We start from the raw sequence: 15,970 nt of genomic DNA on the forward strand, positions 1-15,970 counted from the left end.
TTAAAAAGAGTTTGGTCCTTGGAGACTTAAGGTAATTAACTTTTGAACCCAAACCATATCTAACATAGGTAATTTAAATTCTTCCATCATGTTTGAATATTTTTTACAGTCTCTTCCACAGTCATTGTGTGCAATGCTGAATGTTTCGGTGTCATATCAACTTGTGTAATATATTTCTGTAAAGAGAATTTGCGCCATCCTTTGTCTTTTTGTTTTGCTTATTAATAGTGACTGTCAAAATTAACCACTAACAGACACATCTACTACTATTACAAAACTAGTAGTATTGTAATTTTTCTGATATTGCATGGCTAGCTGTTAATTTGTGCAATATTTTCAATTGAAAAAGCATGAGCAATCCAAAGGAAGTAACTTCCTTTAAGACAGAATTTATTACTTTTTTTTCACCTTGGCTTTTGCAGATTTCTGGGGCTCTTCTATGAACCGGAGAACAGATACTTTGAGGGATCGAAGTTTGAACACCAGTGCCGGAGGTTTGAGAACAGGCCAGCATTTTCAGACCGATGCAAGTCACTGCTCATGTGAGATTGAGCTGTCAATAGGAAATGACAGGCTGTGGTATGTCAATCCTATTTTTATCGAAGAGTATTGCAACAGCCTGCCTTCAGCAGCTCCTCCCATAACCAGAAGCCAGAGTTTGAACACTCCAAACACAGTGCAGCCAAGGTACAAGAGACCTCCTCCCATCCCACCTCGGCCTCAAGCAACAGAGGAGTTCTTGGGTGGTACAAAGGAAGCAAAGGACAAAGTCAAGCCAAATGAGGAATCCAGCAGTAGCCTTGTCCTCACAGCTCAGAAACCAGAATGTAGCGCAGAGCAATCTAAACTCCAGAAGCATGCTCGGATCCCTCCAGTGCCCCCCAGGAGAAGACTGTCTGAAAAGCTCTCTGAAGAGCCTCTGATAAAAGAAGAAGTGATATCCTTGGAGAAGAAAGATGTTGACTCAGTGCCTGTCGCTACACTGATCTGCATTGAAGATACCCAAATGGCGGACGCTCAGTCAGAGAAAGCCCTGGTAGTAACAAAACCAGCACAGAATGATTCTAAAACTTCATCACTGGGAACTGTCAAACCCCCTGTGTCAGTGAAAAAGATGCCTCCAATTCCCCCTCCAAGGAAGAAGAGACCTTCTCAAGTGACACTTAATACTGAACTTGGGAAAGTAAATGAACTCACTTCAGAGGGTTCAAATTCATCAGCACCTAATGCCACAGCTGGGAATGAACCAGGATTTTCACCTCAGACCTCCAGCACGCCAAACACAGTACGAAAGTCTCTGAATTCTATGGACCTCAAAAGTCCTGATGTCTCTCTGTTCTCGCCTGAAGGAAACCCCACAATTCTTGACCATGACTCATATTCCACCAGCAGCACAGAGGAGGAGATGGAATCCCACAGTCAAAGCAATATAAAGCGGAACCCCACCATCATGTTAGACAAAGCCAAGCAGCGGTTGTCCATGGTCAACATCTCCCACATGTTCACAAGCTTTCTGAGTGCCGACAGAAAGCTACAGAAGAAGATAGTAGAGCTGGCTAGAGACAAGGACACATACTTTGGGAACTTAGTGTCGGACTACAAAACCTTCACCCTGGAGACTATGAAGAAACACTCTTCTAGTACAGAAATGCTCCAGGAGATCCGCCAGATGATGACACAGCTCAAGAGCTACTTGATACAAAGTGCAGAGCTTCAGGGACTTGTGGAAACTGCTGTATATACAGATGAAAAACTAGGTAACACAATTTCTTCAAAATATTTATTGTTTGATGACACATTACCATTTTAATCACCTCTGAGATGACATGATGCTTGCAATCTTTTTTTTCCTATATACTGTATTGACATTTCATTGAGGTTTATGTCAGGTGGTAGTGGAGGTCAGTAAACGATTCTCAGATGTACTTAATAAAAACAGTAGTTCTACTCAAACGGTAGTTCTTTCTGTTCCTGCCTTTTGAGAGCATTTCTTGCTGGTGGAGAATTAAATCACAATGTTTCCTTAAACATGCCCCTTTCTTGTTATACCATTGCTTGCGTATGTGCAGCAGTGACACAGCTCCAATCCTTTGTGTTACCACATTTTGGAAACTGTGGAGTAATGTTTAGAGCTCCGGTCTAAGGGGGTGTGACGCTCAAAGTCCAGTTGGTATACCGTATGTTCTAAATAGACTTGTCTGGTACTATCCTTTTGTAGTTGGAGTTGTAAAGCTCAGAGACCAATTATTCTGTCTGTAACAATCTCCTCCTGTCCTGTGTTTATGATTTTGTTCTCATTCTGTGTTTTTGATGGATTATGTATGTAACAGTTGAAAGATGACTATTTTCCCCATCATCCCAGGTTTCTTTCTTATTATCAGGTTATCAAAAAATGAAATTTCAGGAGGGTGGATTCCAATAATCTTGAGCTATTTACTATCTATTATCTTGTGCCCTGGGTAATGGTTATATGATTGTGACTTGACAATAAACCAAATGGCATTACCTGGGCTTTTAAGAAAGTCTTTACCATTCTATTTTGCAACTATAAAAGTTGAACTTAACTGTATATTCATGTTTTCTTGTGCCTTTAAAATCTGCAATATTGGATTGCTTTTTACATGTTAAAATATGTTGATATGTGCACTATCCTTTTCAAGAAACTCTGCCAATCCAGTTCTAACATTCTGCAATAGCAGCTCCTCCATGAAGCATATTACTATGGGATTTGCAAACAGACAGTTGAAATGGGTCATGTTTAAAACCAAAGTACTTATCCACAGGTTGCAACTGCAACTATTAGAGCAGTATGTGAATGTGATCAAATGAATACTACTGTTAGATCATTCATGAAGACTGTGCACCTGTTGTTCTCAGTAGGAAGCAGAATAGAGGCAGTTGAAGGACAGGGGTTAATGTGGGTTTCCTCTGGGTAGTCCAGTTTCCTCCCACAGTCCAAACACATACATGGCATACATGTGAAAACTGGCCCTTGTGTGAGTACTGTATGTGCATGTTTGTGCAAGATGTACCCTTGACGGGATGCCAGTCCACCACAGGGCACACACAGACACAAACATGCACATACAGTACTCACACAAGGGCCAGTTTTCGCATGTATGCCATGTCACTTTCATTGCCAGGATAGGGTCCAGTTCCCCCGCAACCCTGTATAGGATACAATAGTTAGAAATGGATGGACAGACATTACTCAGACATGCAGTGTAATATGATTATTGATCATATTAAAAATGCTTTGCAGACACATACCATAACATGATGTAAATCTTCCCTTTACCTGTTTTATTTTTATCTGTTTTTGAGTGTCATCAAAGAGGCAAGCATTTGCAGATTATGCTTTGAAATTATTTTAGCAAAAGAAGGTTTTGACAAATATTTTCTTATAAACATTTTGGTTTACAGTGCACAAGAAAATTCTTTGTTTTAGCTCTGCTACACAGAAAAAAAGCATGACATGATGCTTTACCTTCATATTTTCATGCGTTTAAAAATCAGTTACCCGACCTGTGTAATTTTATTCACCAGTGAGTATCCCCATACTCACTACCCCCCCCCCCCCAAGTACAATCATTGATAAATATACATCACCATATTAAACTTTACATGAAAAAATCATCCATAGAGGCAGATGGGTATTAATAGGTTTAACACATCCACTTGTCGATCATAGATTTTTTAGTTAAAATGTATCATTTTTAGCTGGTAGAATGCTAATTCCTTATAATACTGTAGGATATAGACATACTGTAAGTGCACATACAGTATATAAGTTCAAATAGGTAGCTGTGTTAGCATGCATAGGCTGCAAAAAGAGCAGGAATTGGTTTATTCTATGCTGAAAGGAAAAGAGACAACATTTTGGCTGTGTTCCGAAGGCAAAGGAATAAACTTTTACCTGTCCTTTGCTACCATATATATAAAAAACTCAACTAAAGACTAATATATACAATTTGCCTCATAGTATTTAACATCATCCACTAATACAGGGGTTTTATTACATTTCTGACTAAGGGTCTCCTCTTTCTTAGGAACAGCTCTTAGCAAGGAGCCCCCAGTAAGAATAGGTAAGGGAGGTACAAATGAGAGGAGACCATTTTACCCTATGGGTTAAGAAGTCCTTGTTCTTGGCTTTAATGCAAAAGAACGGTAAATAAACACAAACATAAAATATACAATTTACATATCCATGAATATCAATTTAATCAATTTCCCTACGGGATTAATAAAGTTTTATCTATCTATCTAAATAATGTTTATATTATTTTTTATATAAAATGTGTTACTTTGCACATACAGTATAAGACCTTGACTTTAAACCCTCCCTTTTACTTGGGAAGGTCTGTTATCAGAAGATGTATTTTGTTTTCTAGCATTTACATTTTTTTTCTGTGTACATTGTTCATTTTTTGCATAGTTCCGTTTTACGCATTTGAAGGTCTGGTAAAAGTAGCCCATGATTGAAGTGTGCAAAGTTCAGTGAGAGGAAGTGACATGGGTCACATTTTGCAGTTGCGCCAGAAAGGGGCATGTAGCAGCACTGACCAATTTACACATTGCACTTTGTAACAGTGACATTAGAGACATCTTGTCAAAGATTAGTATGATGTTGTGTTTAATTTGTATGGGGATTATCCTTAAGGCTTCTGAAGAATTGAAGAATGGTAATCTGAAGAATAGTAGATAATTGATTCACTATTCTTTCTAAAGAAGTTCGCTGGTTTGACTGGTCAGTGTCTTTGAGGATTCTGTCATAGTCCTCTCTCTTCCAGAATAAAAATGTTCATCAGAGTAGGACCTTCCTTAAAGTCCCAGAATGTATGCGGTTGCTCTTATCCAGACAGATTCCTTAGCAGAAATATTGTTTTTATAACACGGAGACCAAACTTGTCTACAGTATTAAAACTGATATGAACTGCTTAAGTCATCTTTTTTAATTCATTCCTGTTGTGATCTACAGAAGCAATTATAGAGGCAGCTCTGTGCAAGAGCGTTCTGAAACCAATAAGGGAAGCAATCTACAATGGGCTGAAGGACATCCATACCAAGGACTTATCTCTGAAAAGACTGAAAGACAACCAGCAAGTTGTGTTGAACACCACCACTACTGACATGGGGGTGACCACCAGCGTGCCTGAGACCCCTGTGATGGAGAAGATCCACCTCAAGTTTACAAACCTACACAAAGAATATTCCCCTGAAAAGAAGATCGCCATCCTGCTCAAGACCTGCAAGATCATCTATGACTCCATGTCAGTGGGCTGTCCAGGTGAGCAGAGCAGACTGACTTATTACACCTGATAGTTATTTTAATATACTGTATGTTTAACATAAGAATGTCCTTTCTTTCATCACACTACACCACATTTCATACATTCCTATTTCTTGCAAAGAATTTGAATTCATGTTTTTCTAAATTTGACTTTTAATAAGTCATGGGCAACACAGATTCATACCTGAAGAACTCTAATATTTGTGTAAAGATATTATCAATTTTCTCAATCCAAGATAAAAAATATTTTTAAAATTATGTGAAGGGTTTGGTTTTTCTTCAGAAATTCTTCAGAAACGCATTAAGTTTGCATAGAGACAGAAGTTGTGGAGAAAATTAAACACTGAAGATACTCCACAATAGTTTGTTGAACATCTTTTTTGCTGAAAGTAGACAACAAAAAATATATAAATCCATGCAATGCACATGCACAATTTTATTTGTTTGCAAGAGATTCCATTTGGTATTTCTTGGGAGTAATATATGTATTTATGTCTAAATGTAACTTTAAAGCATAGTAATATTTTTTTACTTTTGCTTTCAATACTTTATCAGACCCGAGAGTAATAACTTTGCAAAAGTTAAGGATAATTTTATGCTGGGTCTGATAATCTTGTGTGCACAGTTTGAATGATAGCATGCACCTACTGTATCTGTGGCAGATCTGTAGTCTTACAGCATCACATTTAGCTCTTATCAACTTCTCTTCTTCTTACTTCTCTACAGCATACTTCTCTTTTTGTCCCATTGATCAAAAATAATAGTAGCTTAGATCATTTCTCTTTCTTCTCAGGGCCAAGGGTCTTGGTTGTTTATCAGCAGCGGTCTATGAATGACACTTCTAAAACTGCATTTCTAAAAACAGTATAGATTTAGCTAGAAACAATGTAGAGCTCTACTGTTCCAAACTTGGCTGAAGCCAAGAAAAGGCTTCCTGCTTTTCCAAATCTGGCCTCATTGACTTGGCTTCCTTTTCTGTGCTGGTAATACAGTTTTATTTTTCATGTGGATGCTTGAAAAGTGCTTCTGTGCTGTACTTTGTTCTAAACTGTTACAAAGTCCACAGTAGATGTGCTTTAAGAGAGCGCCTGTTATTCAGGGATGAAAATGTTTGTTTTGATGTGATTCTGGAATTACCTGGTATTGGATAGGTAACAAGATCATCCCCACTCTAGTCATTCTGCACATATTACTTTAAAGAGTTGCATTGATATTGCCTGTAGTGTACATTATACAGTAGGTATTGATCTTTTTAAAGGTATTGAAGTTGTCATTTCTGACATTTATTTGGACACAGTAAAATATCAAAATTGTTTTGTTGGTTTAAAAATGTCAGATATAGGTGTATAGGTACTTTTGTGTGCAAAATTATGGCACCCCGGAGTGTAAATAAGACAGGAATTCAGGAGTGCTGAGATTCTGCAATTTATTATCTTTTATTCAGGGAAGCACCATGGTGCAGATGACTTCCTCCCAGTGTTGATGTATGTGTTAGTGAGGAGCAATATAAGTGCGATGCTGCTTGATGTGGAGTACATGATGGAGCTCATGGACCCTGCTTTGCAACTTGGAGAAGGTAGAACACATAAATAACTGCTTTTTTTAAAGAAATGGACATTCATTTTGTTGATTAATTAAACCACAAACATGTATCAAAATACAACTAATCTATAAGTCCCACAGAATGTCTGCACAGTGCATTAACAATTAAACAAAACCATATTACCCTATGCCCCAATGAATTGTTTCATTTTGTTACACCAAAGCTTAAATATAATTAAAATAATAACTATAACAAAAACATGAACAAAGGTCGCATGCATACAATATGCCTCCAAATTTCTCAGTGTGTTATCGTTGAAGAAAGTCATTCAGTTCTCTGTCCTTACAATGTCCTGTAAAAATAAATCTTCCCAGTCCCTGTTAGTGAGAAGTAGCTGTTAATGAGAAGTAGCTGGGACTGATAGAATCATGTGCTGCATTGCGTTTGCTCCAAATCTTTATACTTAGGCTTAACACTTACTTTACACTTTATATTTAGGCCTGAAACTTTAATTTTGCCTAGTCAGACAACAAATCCTATTGCTACATTGGCAGTACTGTATTAAAAGCTTAAGTGCTTTGTTACAAACTCCATGCAGAATTAGGTTTTAGGAATTAGGTTAGCAAAGAGGGTTAAGACTTATGCATTCATCATATTTTACTTTTCATTTTTCTTTGCAGTTTGTTACTAAAATGTTTACTTTGAGTATTTTGTTATGATAAAAAAATATTTACTTTGAGAAAGAGATGTATACACCATCTGTAATTCATGAATATGGGACATCATCAAAAGTGGATGAATACTTTTGCAAGGCACTATATGCCTAGGTTTATTCCTAGGTTTTAGCATATTTAACAGATAGATAGATATATATACCTTAAATATTGGCTGATGCTTTTCCAGTTTTTATTTTTAGAAGTGGGCAAGTACTGTAACAACATTTTTTAAGCTTGTGTATCTCTCTGACATAAATTATAAAAATAAATTTATTGTTAAATGTGATCGCTGGCAAAGGAAAGAATTAGCTTATTCAGTATGATATGTTTGTTTTTATACATGTAAAACGCCTAAACTAATCTTTTTTTCCAAGCTAGTAACACTGAAAGCCAATCTCAAAAGGCATTTGCCTGGAGCTTTGAGTAATATAATACTGTAATATTCACTTTCTATGACTACATTATTCAGGCTTAGTGAAGCTGTAGCTATCTGCTTCATCAAATTGTGCCATGCTAAAACACTGTTGCTCAGGAAAGTGAAGCAACCATGCATCCGAGTTTTATCAGATACCAGTTTTACCAACATTTTACAAAAGATCATAGTGCAGTACAAAAACTGAGGCAAAACAAAAAACAAGTTTTGCAACAAGGTTAGTTTACGGTTAAGTCCCTACACATGCAAGTGTTCTACACAATGCTTTCAATAGTTTATTAATATTATTTTACAAAACCACCACAATTCTGATGAAGATTTTAAACTGTTTTGGCCTCTTCTTGTTGACAGGGTCTTATTACTTAACCACAACCTATGGCGCCCTAGAGCACATTAAGAACTATGACAAAGTATCAATTACAAGGCAGCTGAGTCTTGAGATACAAGATTCTATTCACCGCTGGGAAAGACGTCGGACTCTCAACAGGGCCAGGGTGTCCAGGACTTCAGTACAGGTACTCTTCATGAATAGGTGTACAACTCAGTGATTTCTAATTGTTCACCTACTCATTTGTGTTTTCTTATTTTGTTTAATACATAACATTTACGTTGGGAAAAAAAGGGAAAAGCAGTCTCAAATTGGAATAATGGAGATTTTGATTGGATAATTTCAAAAAACCTTGTTGGTAGGCATTGCAAACATTAGAATAAAGAAAGTTTGTAGTCCAATTGAGAAGGGTTACTTTTAACCAATAAACAATTGTCTATTTTGCACTGCAATATCAGAGCATAGACCTTGTATTGCATATTTTCATAAATTCATAGAGAAAAACATCTGAAAGCTTTATGAGCTGAGACTACATTTTGCATCCTTGTGTCAATGCAATGGCAGCAGGGGCAGTTTTTTAGTTATTTAATTTTTAAAACAAAATATTCAAGTTACATGTTGTAAGGAACAGGGCTACATACTGTATTACAGCATTGCTGCCACATGGTAATTAGGCAGTGTGGAGATCCGCACATTTACTTGGTCTATTATGGCACAAATTGAGATGTTCATTAAGCTTATCAAGGAAATGGTGAATGAATATATCTTCTTTCTGTTTTAGAATTATTATCAAATGGTTTGTGATAGTTATTATAAACGGCACCATGCTCCCTTACTGACCATCCATCAGTTACCAAACGTTTAGAAAATTGGATAGTCAGGATCTGTGCGATCTTTTGTTAAACCTCAGGGAACAGCATCTTGAGCATCTTTTCCTCGAGCCAACTGACCTGAGAGCACTGCTAGCACAGCACTGGATACTGGCTCTGATATTTGGTGGTTGGAAACACTACACTTTATACATAACCACCCAGCATAACAAAGATATACTGTACAGTACATGTAACCTGCTACTTCTTAGCACTATGTACAGTATTCTATTATAAGTAAAACAGTCATTTGCAGCTTTTAGCTTGAAAGTAATGGTGAAAATGTTGGAATTGTTAAAGATCCGATCATAAATTCCTAGAATGTGGTTTCTTTAACGCTTTGCCTTTTACAGTGAGTTAGAAATGAAATGACAAAGACAACCTGTTCTGTCATCATAGTTTTGGCACTCAAAAGCACTTTTAATATGATCACAAGCTTCATAAACTTAATCAATTATAAGAGATGTTACATATGTATTAGAGTAGTTACAGTACATACAGTATGTATAAAACATGTACAATAAATATAGTAGGTCTTATAGATTATTAGGGAATTAGGTGTACAGAACTGTTGAAACACTACTGCTGTATTGTGTCACAGCAGATGTGTATTCATGTCAGTTGCAAATACACAACTGAATTTTTATGGCTTTATCTCATTTGCATCAAACCTTTGTGAGAAAAGTGTTGTATGTTGGATTTAAATGATCAACAGTATTTGTATTTTACAAATTTCAATGATTAAGCGATATTTTATGCACAAAACCATTAGTTTTTGTCTGACCTGTCCTTCTGCATTCTCTGTTCAACTTTGCAGGATTTCATCAATGTCTCATTCCTGGATGCAGGCTGCAATACAAAGACTCTGGGGGCTAGACCCACCACCACAGCCCAGGACTTGTGTAATCAATGTGCAGAGAAGTTTGAAGTCCTGGAACCTGAGTGTTACCAGCTGTTTGTTCTTGTAGACGGGATATACCAGCAGCTGTCCCCTGATGCGCTGCCCCTCACTATCAAAGCCAGCTTCCACGAACCCAGTGAACCCAAGAAGGAATATTATTTTGTGTACAAGCCTATGACCTCCGAACAAGAAGCTGCCAAACCTCCACCAACTGAGACGGAGAGCCTGATTTGAATGACAAAATGTCATGTTCACAAATAAGGACATCTTGTAAGAAACTATTTACAGAGCATTCATAAGGAATGCTATGACTTTGAGCTCCTATGTCTTATTTTCAATATATTTGTCTTGTTTTGATAATATTTTTTTATATTCTTCATCATCATAATGAAAAAGAAAAGTTTTCCCCTAAAGATTGTGTATAAAAAGGGTTCTGTAAAATGATTTAGTAGTTTCTCCCTGTTGTGTTTCCTGCTTTTCCAAAATACACAGGACAAGCGATACATCTCTACCTCTCTTGAAAATAATACAATGATGTACCAGTTGAAGTCTTAATGGTTATCGAAATTCCAAACAGTTATTACATTGAAATATGTTTATCTACTTTCATGGTACACATACAGTAAAATGTTTCATTATCTAGGAACAGTGGCTTCTAGAAATATGTGTCAGTTACTGTAGAATATATCCAAAAAATTCTCCATTCATTTATGGCTTTTAATCAAGATCTCCACAATAATTAATAATAATAATTGCTTACATTTATATAGCGCTTTTCTGGACACTCCACTCAAAGCGCTTTACAGGTAATGGGGACTCCCCTCCACCACCACCAATGTGCAGCATCCACCTGTGTGATGTGACGGCAGCCATAGTGTGCCAGAACGCTCACCACACATCAGCTATCAGTGGGGAGGAGAGCAGAATGGCAAAAAATGGCAAAACTAGACCTTAAGACACAATAGAAAAGGAAATGCTGAATACCTGAATACCTAAAAACACTTTTAACTTTCCTTTCAGTTCTTGGATCCTAGGCTAAGTTCTAGTTAGTTGCCTCCTGTGTGAAGTTTACAAGTTTCTGGTGCTTTCACCTCCTAAAGACATGCTGATTAGGCCAATTGCTGTCTCTGAATTGTTTGTGAGTGTGCCCTGTGATAGACAATTTAGCCCTAGTGTACCTTGCACACACTGTCCTTCCAGGATTTACGCAGCTTGTTTGTCTCAACCCTTATCAGAACAAAATGGCTTTTTGAGAATGGATAATCTAAATAAGGTTAGCATTGTCGTTCCCTCAGAGATTTTCTCTCCACAAAGCGCCTACAGAGTGGCATTTAATTTTGAAACAAATATCTTAGCTTTTTTGAAAAATAAAATAATTTTAATTAAAATTCCAAATATTTCACAGAACAATTTTATTTCACATGAACATCAGCAATAAATTATTTCAAATAAACTTAAATACAAAAAGAAATGTTTTTCTGTAATAGATCATTCATATTGAATAATTAAAGATGTTATGAACATTCAGTAACACTGATACTGTATATTTATGTCAGTTTTGCTCTACAGATCATAAAATATGTCCACTTACCTGTAAAATAACCAAAAACAAACAGTACAGCCTGGCTCACTTGCTTTTACTTTTCCTAGAGCCAGGAAGGCACAGATGGCTCCTCTGTTTTTTGTCCTAATTACATTAGTACCACTGACAAAGTCTACAATCAAGAATTGCAAATAGCACAAAATGCATTTTAGCACAAACCACATACTGTACCATGCAGGTATGAGTGAAATTTGAGTAATGCAAATGAAACGTTTCTCACATTTTCTTCTGAAATATTCTTGTCACTATGGATTCTTGCCTTCTTGCATTTTCCTCCTGGGTTGTTGTGTCTTGTTGTGCAAGAAGAAGATTTCAAATTCACTTTTAAATTATCTAAAAACGTAGAATCATATTTGTCTTAAGTTGTACATTTTGTCTTGCAGAGTACTGAGGGACGCGCCAGTACACTGTGAGTGACAGAATGGCCTTGATTCTTTAGAACAGTCCTTCCCTTCATGAATTTCCCTTCTTCAAAAGGATTGATTTTTGTAAGAACTTGACTTATGAGCTATGAACATGTGAACTTGAACCCTAGGATAAAACTGCCATCTCACATTCAGAGCCTCAGATACACACAGCCCAAACAGACTGAATAAAACATGTTGAAATATCCCCTTGGGACTTTGAATACCCATATCTTGGAGGAAATCAACACTTGACACTTTCATCTTAAATTTGGAACTGTGCCAGATCCCCCTTCGATTGGTAGCGTGTTATAGAGGATCTACACATAAAACCCCCTTTAACAGGAATTAGGTGGAGATCAGACCAACCCTGATGTAATTAAAACTAATTAAAACCTCGATCCAGTCGGTCCCACTTGGGCAGTCCTGCTCTTACAGACTTTGTTATTAGAGCTGCGGGCCAAGATGGCACCAACCAAGGGTGCTGCTTGATGTCACCCCTTTCCATGTTTTTGCTAACCATTTACTAAGAGCTAGTGATCTTTTAAGGTGTGTTTTTGTTTCTAATCAAACTATATAATCTGGAACCTTCCATTAATAACAAATAATTTCACCATGAAATCAAGTTTCTCACATCTGTAAGACTGCAAGGATCTTCTCAACCTCTGTCTACGCTCTGAGTTCTTAAATAGCGAATTGGCTCTCAAACAGGTGAAGCCAATCTCCTAATAAACTAGGAGCCAGGTAACTCCAGTTCATTCCAGTTCTGGAGTGTCTCTATGCTGCCCCCCAGATGTGGCTGTTCTGTTACAGGAACTTCAAAATTACAGCCTGGAAAGCAGATTTTGTACAACTATCACTATATAACAAGCAGTAATATACTGTAATAAGCAGTAATATATAGCAATAATATAATGATATAGATAACAGTATTTCAAATGTGTTGGAAGATGTAATTTTTAATGGTTGTACCAGATTAGGCTAGGAGTAGCCACAGTTTAATCACTTCTCCAGTGCAGTCTAACCTTGCTTTTATATAGCTGTCCAGATTTCCCTTGTCCTCCCTTCTCAGAAATGCATGTTTGTTCATAAAGTTCATACTACAAGCTGACATGCAGAGTTTTGATTTAAGTCCTTCTTATTTTGTTTGTGTTTGCACTAAACAGATGCCTTCAATGTCTCCAAACAGCAGCATAAAACATATTCAAAAACTGGAACGCTGTCATTGTACTAAAAGTGCTTTTAAATGTCCTCAAGTCAGAAAACAGACTATATCTGACAATTACAATGATTTTTTAAATCATTTTTCAGTTATAATGATTGTTTATTATTTTTTTACAGTACAGTGGAAAATTGCATGTTAACTATTATCTAAAACTGTATTTTGGAGAGGGTACAAATTTCTATAGTAACATTCTATTATACATCACTATTGTTTTCATCTATAAGTATTTGTATACTTTGTATGCTTGTGCCAAATTTAAAGTGTGCATTACTACAACAGATATTTTACAAAATGTAATATATGTTGGTATTAGAAATGGTGAGTGAGTTTCAGCACACATGCATTAAAGACACTGACTAAATGCAAGAGAATTGCTATATTTAAACAGTTTTCTGAAATGGGAATTTCCTGCTTTCATGCATTGTAGAGTGTGGAGTTTTAACAGCATCTTCACAGCAGAGACATATGTGTAAAGTATGCATGCTGGGTTTTCTAACTGGGTTTATCTGCTCTTAACTCAGGTATGGGAAAACATCTTCATCTTACAATTTTCATTCCAACTCACCTCTTATTTACTTAGGCTAACTTCAACCTTATAACAATGTCTTGGTCTTCTCCCATCCAAGTGTCTGTGTTGTAAGAAATTCTACTAAGGCAGAACAAAGATTATTGAAGGAATGCTGATGCAGTGTCAGTATCACTTGTGACCAAGCTGTACAAAATAAATGACCAGCTAAGTGGAGTTCTCACTGTTATATTTCTTGGTAACAATAAACTGACAAAAATAACAGCCTGGCATTTCATGAAACCAAGGTCTTAGTGTTTAAACAAGTTAAAAAGTATCATTATCAACTAACTAAGAGCTCAGTCTTATGGATATTAAAAACCCATTACTAAATTTGAAATTCAACGCTTTTTGTGTGATCATACCCCCTAGTGGTGGAATTACATTATGTACTTGTTTTGCTACCAAAGATAATACTGTACAGATTCTATTTGCAGTTCCTGGATGCTAAGTAATGAATACAATTAGAAGTGTTACTTAAGTTTATTCCAGGCTTTCAGCATCCCATCGATCTGTACAGTATATCGGGATCCTAATACCTCTGAGATTTAACAAAATTATTCTGAGTGTGTAGGATTTTTAAGACATAAGATAAAATGTATATTAACATAACTGTTACGAGGGTCTATTTTTTTCATAATTACAAACTTTATAGTCAAAGTCTTTAGAAAATGGAATCTGCCCTGTTTTACTCACAGATGTTTGATGTTTACAAGCATGATTTACCACTCATTACAAGCACAGCACACATAAGGGAAATTCTGACGCTGTGCTATTTACACATTTACTCGTAGATGTATGTGATGACAGATTTCAAGGAAAGCATATTGGTGATGTGCTCCACTTATTCAGACCAGTGGTCTTCACAGAATGTGTAAACCATATGCTTGGACCATTCTGCTGTTATGCTCTCTGTTAATGCAGTGCAAACAACTCCCTTTACACTCACACTTATCCAAATTCCAAATTCCAAATAAACTGTCACCCACAAATATCATTTAAAATGCTGTTTACAGAGAATTTAGCACAAGTGCAATTTACCAGTTTGTGAAGTAGGAACTGTTAAAGGTCTAATTTAAAAACCACTTTCTATTTGCTTACTATGTTCACAATGACTTCATATAGGTTGAAAAAATACCCTGGCTACTAAATATAAGAACCCCTGCTCATTTGGTTGCTACTGTAGTAGATCAATGGTTTAAGAACTCCATCAACCCCCTTGGATCTTTGTATTGTTTGTCATCTGAGCTGAATAACTGTGAACAACAATTCTTGTTTTGCCAAAAGCAAAATTTTAGAATTAGAAAGAACTGCAATGGCACATTAGTACGTAATATACATTGCAAAACCATAATTGACAACAAAAGATGGATAGATGATTAAAAACGTTCATTATCTGTAGACAGGAATTTGCCAAGGTATAGAGAAGTGCAACATCACACACAATTACCATAGAAGAGTTACAATCTACAGGGGTCCATTTTGTGGAGTTTGCACATTCCCCTGTGTTTACCTGGTTTTCTTTTGACAGTGTTTTCTTTCTACTTCCCAATTTCCCAAAGTTATGTTAGTTGGTTAGGTCATGTTGTCTATGCTTAATTTCCCCTTACTTTGTGTGCAGCCATTTGTTTTCTACAAATGTAACAAAAAAGAGGTGATATCATACCATACAGACACCCATGAGATAATGGTGTGCAGGAAGTAATGAGTACAATAATAAAGCACATTTGAAAAGCGGGATTCTCATTTTGTGATCTCCTTCTCCCTTTGTCTCCTCACTATCCCTTTTTCATAGATTGTGTTCTCTTGTCTGAACAAACTTAAACAATCTTTAAATGAAGTGGAGCAGCACAGTGTAATGGGGAAGCATTTGGACTCATTGCCAAAGGCTAGTGCTTAAAGCTAAGGCATCAGTTCTTGCACAATATGTTGCTGTGGGGGCTGTGTGGACTTTACCTTTACTTGTACCACAGATCATATTGCCTGGAGGAGTGTCAAAAATCAGGCCTGGGACCCCCCAGGTTTTCATTTTTCAAGTTTAATTTCTCTTCCTAGCCCTAATGGTCAAATTTGCAGTATTATACAAAATTGTA

General features: G+C 36.6%; 1 protein-coding gene across 3 annotated transcripts in view; it reads left to right on the forward strand.

The window, feature by feature from the left end:
- rin3 (Ras and Rab interactor 3) overlaps nucleotides 1-14,100 on the forward strand; it is a 45,169-nt gene extending 31,069 nt beyond the window's left edge. For 2 of the 3 annotated variants that reach the window (XM_069193409.1, XM_015351231.2), the window contains 5 exons: nucleotides 423-1,757; nucleotides 4,979-5,287; nucleotides 6,735-6,866; nucleotides 8,334-8,497; nucleotides 9,997-14,100. In XM_069193409.1, coding sequence (XP_069049510.1) covers nucleotides 423-1,757; nucleotides 4,979-5,287; nucleotides 6,735-6,866; nucleotides 8,334-8,497; nucleotides 9,997-10,314 — 2,258 coding nt within the window. In that variant the 3' untranslated portion in view covers nucleotides 10,315-14,100. The remainder of the gene's footprint in view (nucleotides 1-422; nucleotides 1,758-4,978; nucleotides 5,288-6,734; nucleotides 6,867-8,333; nucleotides 8,498-9,996) is intronic. The other variant, XM_015351230.2, reaches the window with a different exon arrangement.
- Nucleotides 14,101-15,970: the final 1,870 nt, after the last annotated feature.

This window comes from Lepisosteus oculatus, chromosome 8 (assembly GCF_040954835.1).
Source record: "Lepisosteus oculatus isolate fLepOcu1 chromosome 8, fLepOcu1.hap2, whole genome shotgun sequence".
In the NCBI taxonomy this organism is placed as follows: Eukaryota; Metazoa; Chordata; class Actinopteri; order Semionotiformes; family Lepisosteidae; genus Lepisosteus; species Lepisosteus oculatus.